At 50.2% G+C, this 6,134-nt stretch overlaps 1 protein-coding gene across 1 annotated transcript in view; it reads left to right on the forward strand.

Annotated features, from left to right (window-relative positions):
- The window catches only part of LOC106818150 (E3 ubiquitin-protein ligase BRE1A-like), a 37,155-nt gene that overhangs the window by 21,075 nt on the left and 9,946 nt on the right, over positions 1-6,134 (forward strand). The window contains 8 exon segments of the mRNA XM_014822875.1: positions 117-126; positions 628-762; positions 1,078-1,199; positions 1,485-1,657; positions 1,954-2,107; positions 2,342-2,475; positions 3,614-3,698; positions 4,128-4,310. Coding sequence (XP_014678361.1) covers positions 117-126; positions 628-762; positions 1,078-1,199; positions 1,485-1,657; positions 1,954-2,107; positions 2,342-2,475; positions 3,614-3,698; positions 4,128-4,310 — 996 coding nt within the window.

The raw sequence follows: 6,134 nt of genomic DNA on the forward strand, positions 1-6,134 counted from the left end.
TCTCTCTCTCTCTCTCTCTCTCTCTCTCTCTCTCTCCCTCTCCCTCTCTTTCTCTCTCTCTCTATCTCTCTCTCCCTCTCTTCCCCTCTGTAAGATCTGTCTATGGTATGATCGAGCAGATGGAGATGCGAGCACATGCGCGCGGTGACGATGATGCGGGGGATGCTGCCTCTCTTTCTAGATCTCCCTTTCTCTCTCTCTTTCTCTCTCTCTTTATTTATCTCATTCTCTCTCTTTCTCGTTTAGGTCTATCTCTGTCGCTTTCCATCTCCTTTTTGCTCTCTCTCTCTCTCTCGCTCTATCATTCTGTATGGTCTGTGTGTCTCTGTCGCTGTATCGTCTCTCTCTGTCTTTGTCTCTGTCTGTTTATCCCTCAATTTCTCACTTCCTTCTTCTTCCCTCTGTCTTTCCCACCCTTCTTCCATCCCTCCCTTCCCCTATCTCAATCTTGTACATGTGTGTGGTACGATCGTGCACGTGTATAATTAATATAAATATTAATATAATATTTAATATACAATATATTATATAAATAATATACATTTATTATAATTATATAATTAAATATTAATTAATATATTGTGCATGGTTGGTTGTCTCACCTCCTCCGTCGCCGCGGCTTGCAGAGCGAGGAACTGGTGTGTCAGAAGAAGCTGCGCACGGAGGTGATTCAGCTCGAGGACGCGCTCACGCAGGTGCGCAAGGAGTACGAGATGCTGCGCATCGAGTTTGAGCAGAACCTCGTCGCTAACGAGCAGACAGGTGAGTGAAGCCCCAAAGTCCCATTGTACAGACAGGTAAGTGAAGCCCTGCTGTGCAGACAGGTAAGTGAAGCCCTGCTGTAAGGTAAGTGAAGCCCTGCTGTGCAGACAGGTAAGTGAAGCCCTGCTGTACAGACAGGTAAGTGAAGCCCTGCTGTGCAGACAGGTGAGTGAAGCCCTGCTGTGCAGACAGGTGAGTGAAGTGTAAAAAATAATAATAACAAATAATGTGATTCGCCAGGCGTGAGCGGGGTGAGCTAGTGGGTGGAGATCGTGCGCGGCATGGAGGTGTTACAGGGCTTCGTTTCATGTGCAGGACCAATCAACAAGGAGATGAGACACCTGATCACGAGTTTGCAGACGAACAACCAGCAGCTGAAGGGTGAGGTCGCTCGCTACAAGAAGAAGTGGAGGGAGGCGCAGTCAGAGCTGAACAAGGTACGAGCACAGCAGCTGTAGCAACAGCAGTAGCAGCAGCAGCAGTAGCAGCAGCAGTAGCAGCAGCAGCAGCAGTAGCAGCAGCAGTAGCAGTAGCAGCAGCAGCAGCAGTAGTAGCAGTAGCAGTAGCAGCAGCAGCAGTAGCAGCAGCAGCAGCAGTAGCAGCAGCAGTAGCAGTAGCAGCAGCAGCTGTAGCAACAGCAGTAGCAGCTGTAGCAACAGCAGCAGCAGCAGTAGCAGCAGCAGCAGTAGATCACAGCCTCCCATTCCCCATATTTGTTTCAGATAAAGGCGTTGGAGCAGCAAGCGAAGCAGCAGAAGGAGTTGGAAGAGAGCGAGGCGAAAACACCGACGGAGGTCAGCGCTGCAGAGAAGGGTGAGAAACCGTCGACCAGCCAGACGGGCGAGGCTCCCAACCAGCAGACGCCCACCAAGGACGGCGGCAAGGAGAAAGACTCGTACGTGCTGCCACCTGTTGATCGCTCGCGGAGATTTTTTCCCCAACACTCGCGCGATTTTGTGTGTGCAGCATATTGCAGAGGTGTAACTCACAGACGTAATTGAAAAAGTGTAGTAGTTTTTTTGTTGTTTTTTTTCTAGAATTTTTCTAGAATTATTTTACTAGAATAGATTCTAATTGGTCGTATTGATATTGGAAGTACTGGTAGTGCAGCGCGTGTTGGAGGTAACTGCAGTGAAACAGACGTTCGCTTGTTCACGGCGTACGACACTGTTTCTTCCTCGCGTGTTGCAGAGAGAAGGAGAAGGAGGACGCTCCCGTCGTTCAGGTGAAGAAGGAGAGAGTGACGGAATACGATCGCGAGAGGGAGCGACACGATCGGCACGACAAACAGATAAAGCAGGAGAAGCAGACGAAGCAGGAGCGCCATGAGAAGATCCGTGTGAAGGTAGCGCCATCTGTCACCATTAATAATAAATAAATCATGAATAGTAATAAATATTGTAATAATTGTGCTAAGCCAGTGTAAGCGGATGCCTGGATTGTCTCTACGTGACACGGTAATACTCAGTGTGTGTTCTGGTTGGTGTTTTCTGGTTGATGCTAGTAACATAATAGGTATTTCTTATCAGGCACGTGCTCAAGTGCGTAATTTGTCTCCTCTTGTTTCCGTCGAAAAAAGGAGGAGCCCTGTGTACGGAAGGAGAAGGAGAGGCACGATCGGAGACGGGAGCAGCACGACGCGCACGAGAGGGACGATAGGGATAACGGGAAGCCGGAGAGCGAAGTCATCAAAATGCTCAAAGTGGACCTCAAGTATGCCGTGCATGGTTAAAGCAGTGATATTGCATGTATTACCAACCGTTCTCGTATTTTCTCGATCATTCTGGTACCTGCCGGCACTCCTTGCGTAACACCAGGTGTAGACAGCAAGGCTAACGTGTCTTAACAACACTCGCACATGATTTTCACCGACCTGCGATGTTCAGAGTAGATTCGTCTGCATGCGTCAGCATCAGTAGCACGTGATCCTTTGGTGCATCGCACGCACGTGAGACTTTGCGGTACTTTGCTACTAAGCAGAATGTTTAGAATTCCCCTAGTGCAGCAGTGATTGGCTAGAGCTGTCTATTAGTCATTGCGGGGCGGACGGGTGATTTTTAGCTCACCTTGACATCGTCAAGTTGAGCTATTGCCATGGGTCGTCGTCCGTCCGTCCGTCCGTCCGTCAACATTTGGTTTCGGTCAACGATAACTCAGGAACCGTTTGACCCACATGTTTGAAATTGGGTGTAGTTGTTACTGCTATGCTCCCATATGGAACGTCCTATTTTTAAGCACGCCAGTCGACGTACTTTCGAGCCACGGCAATTTTTTGGCAAAAATGGGAATTGCCATTATTCAGTTCAGGTTCAACGGATTTTGCTCATTTTTGGTATGTGAATGAATAAGGGCTAGGGGTTTTGATATTTAAAAAAAAATTATGCAAATTAGGTGGGGTTTGGCAATTATATAGCATATTATATAAACACAAACAGTCTGTGGTGTCACACTCGTCTGGTTCGTTTTACAAGATTTCATTGACAATATCTTTAATGCAAAATTGGTATTTCCTCTCCACTCTGCCGATAAAACGTCTATATTAGAGTAAAGATTTACAAAACATGTCGGAACGCAGCATAACCTATTTATTTCAAGCGCCATCACTACAAAGCGAGTATAGCGCCATCTACGGTCACAAATTGTGATTCATTTTGGTTTATAAATTATTATTGCGATATACAGAGGGCAATCGTTTCTATAATGTACGTCGATGGTTTGTCAATTAAAACTGACTTCTTCTTACTCACTCATTTGTGTCCTTCTTTGTGGTGAGCTACAGTGTCATTGACACTTTCATTCACATCAGGGTGAAGGATTGATTTGCTAATTGATCGTGATTTCCTGACTGCAGGAAAGCCTGGGAGCAGAACAAGGAGATGAAACTACTGCTGGACATGTACAAAGGCTCGGCGAAGGAACAACGCGACAAAGTGCAGGTGAGAGAAAGATTCTGCCCGATATACTGTATGTCGTGACAAATCCACCTTCAGTCCCTCAACTCCATTCCACCTGATGACGAGAATCCAAATCGCACGCCACGAGCCTTATTCATTGCATTGGGGCCTTATTTTAAATAATAATAAGAGTAGCCGAAAATAAAACGTGTCTATTTCACATATTTTGTGACAAAAAACAATGGGGTGAGATTTTAGCCTACCAAATTGAATTTCAACCTGGTTTTAAATAGTTTTTGTGTAGGTAATACATTTTAATTAGGTACGAAGATTTTCTAGGAATGACTACTATAATGTGTCTAGACAGTAAAGGTACTGTAAGATTTTGAGCAGGTTAAATAGCTTTCGATAGCTTTTAAGTTAGTTAAGTTAAGTTGACCCGGCAAACGAAACGATCCTCGTTCCCGGCAGCTGATGGCGGCTGAGAAGAAGGCGAAGGCAGACATCGACGAGCTGAGGAACCAGGTTCGTCGCTACCAGGAGAGCGAACGCAAGGAGCGGAAGCGGCTTGCAGACGACGACGCGATGCGTAAGATCCGCACGATGGAGGAACAGATACAGTCGCTGCAGGGCAAGCTAACCGGCTGCAAGCAGGTAAGAGGGGACACTGTGGGAGCGGGAGCGGGAAACGTGCGCTGGCATGTATCAGTCGCTGGAGAAGTGTCTGTGTGTGCGTGCGTGCATGCATGCATGCATGCATGCGTGTGTGCGCGTGTATGTGTGTGCGTGCGTGAGCGTGCGTGCGTAAGCATGCATGCGTGCGTGCGTGTGTGTGTACGCGTGTATGTGAGTGCGTGCGTTTGAGCGCGTGCGTGAGCGTGCGTGCGTAATACCCCCGTCACACCGGGGTGGCGTCCTTACTGCGCTGCTATGGCGACGGAAAATGGGCCCAGAGCGCGCCAAGGTCGCCATAAGCGTGGTATAAGCGTGGTGGAAACGCCAGACATCGTGGTGTGGTCGCCATGGTCGCCAATGATCGCCGAGTCACGGCGTTTGTTTTGAGCATGTTCAAAACAAATGCCAAGGTTCGGCGATCTGACCTGGAACGCGGTGAGAACGCGGTGGGGTCGCGAAGGTCGTGAGACAAGCGTCGTAACATCTCCATAAACGTAGTACACGCGCAGTACACGCGTGGCAAAGACGCTGCAAAAATGGTAACATTTTCAACAGCGAATTCATGGATCTGTCTCATCCGATCTGCCGATCTGTTTCATGCCGATCTGTCTCGGCCAGGGCCACGGTCTCGGCCTCTGGTAGCTTGTTTCTTCGGCATCGTGTTTCTACTCAGCAAACGCACAACTATACAGTTAAAATTTCCGAAAATCTGACCAGCTTATATAGTCGCCGTGAGAACGGGGTAGAAACGCCGTGCAGTCGCGATACACGTAGAAGACGCGTGGTAAGAACCCCATTAGCGTGATGAGAGCGCCGCGGGAACGCCGGTGATCGCCGTTGCCAAGCCCATAGATCTCAATAGAAACGCCATAAGACTGGTCGTGCCGGTCCAGTGGGTTGGACGGGGGTATAAGCGTGCAGCATGCGTGGTGCAGTGTTTTGTAGTGTGGTCTATGATGGTGCGCTGTGCGTCCAGTTCGTGTGTGTGTGTGTGGATGGCTGTGCACATGCCAACGAGGGGTCTGATCGATGGGTTTTGCGAGTTGCCGGTTGACGGCAGGAGCGAGGGTGCACTGCTGGGCGACATGATTGACGGCGGGCAGGCGTTGAGGGACATGCACTAGAGAGCAGAACACACGGCCTCGCTGCAGCGGCTGAGGAGAGAAGGCGGACGCGGCTTCAAGCGTTCATGTCAGTAACTCTGCGCACACATCAATTACGCACGCCACTCACAATCGATTGCTCGCACCACCCACGCACGCGCACGCACACTCACACTCATGCTCGCACACACCCACGCACGCACGCACACTCACACTCATGCTCGCACACACCCACGCACGCACGCACACTCACACTCATGCTCGCACATCAGCCCACGGCACGCACGCACACACATTTCATGTCGCACAACGACCGCACGCACGCACCTCACACTCTGCTCGCACACACACGCACGCACGCGAATACATCATTGCTCGCACCCCCGGCACGCCGCACCTCACACTCTGCTCGCACGACAGGCCACGCCCGCACACCACTTTCACCACTCGATGCTCGCACAACCACGCGACGCACGCACACTCAACTCGATGCATCGGCTGACACACCCACGCAGCGGCCGAACACGTGCACACTCGGATCGCGCGACACCCCACGCGACGCTCACGCACACTCCAACACTCGTGCATGCTCGCACACACCCCACGCATACGCACGCTACGACTCACAATCATGCGTCGCACACACCACGCACGCGTACGCACAACTCACAATCATGCTGCACACACCACGCGACGCATC

The sequence above is a fragment of the Priapulus caudatus genome, unplaced genomic scaffold (assembly GCF_000485595.1).
Source record: "Priapulus caudatus unplaced genomic scaffold, Priapulus_caudatus-5.0.1 Scaffold2055, whole genome shotgun sequence".
In the NCBI taxonomy this organism is placed as follows: domain Eukaryota; kingdom Metazoa; phylum Priapulida; class Priapulimorpha; order Priapulimorphida; family Priapulidae; genus Priapulus; species Priapulus caudatus.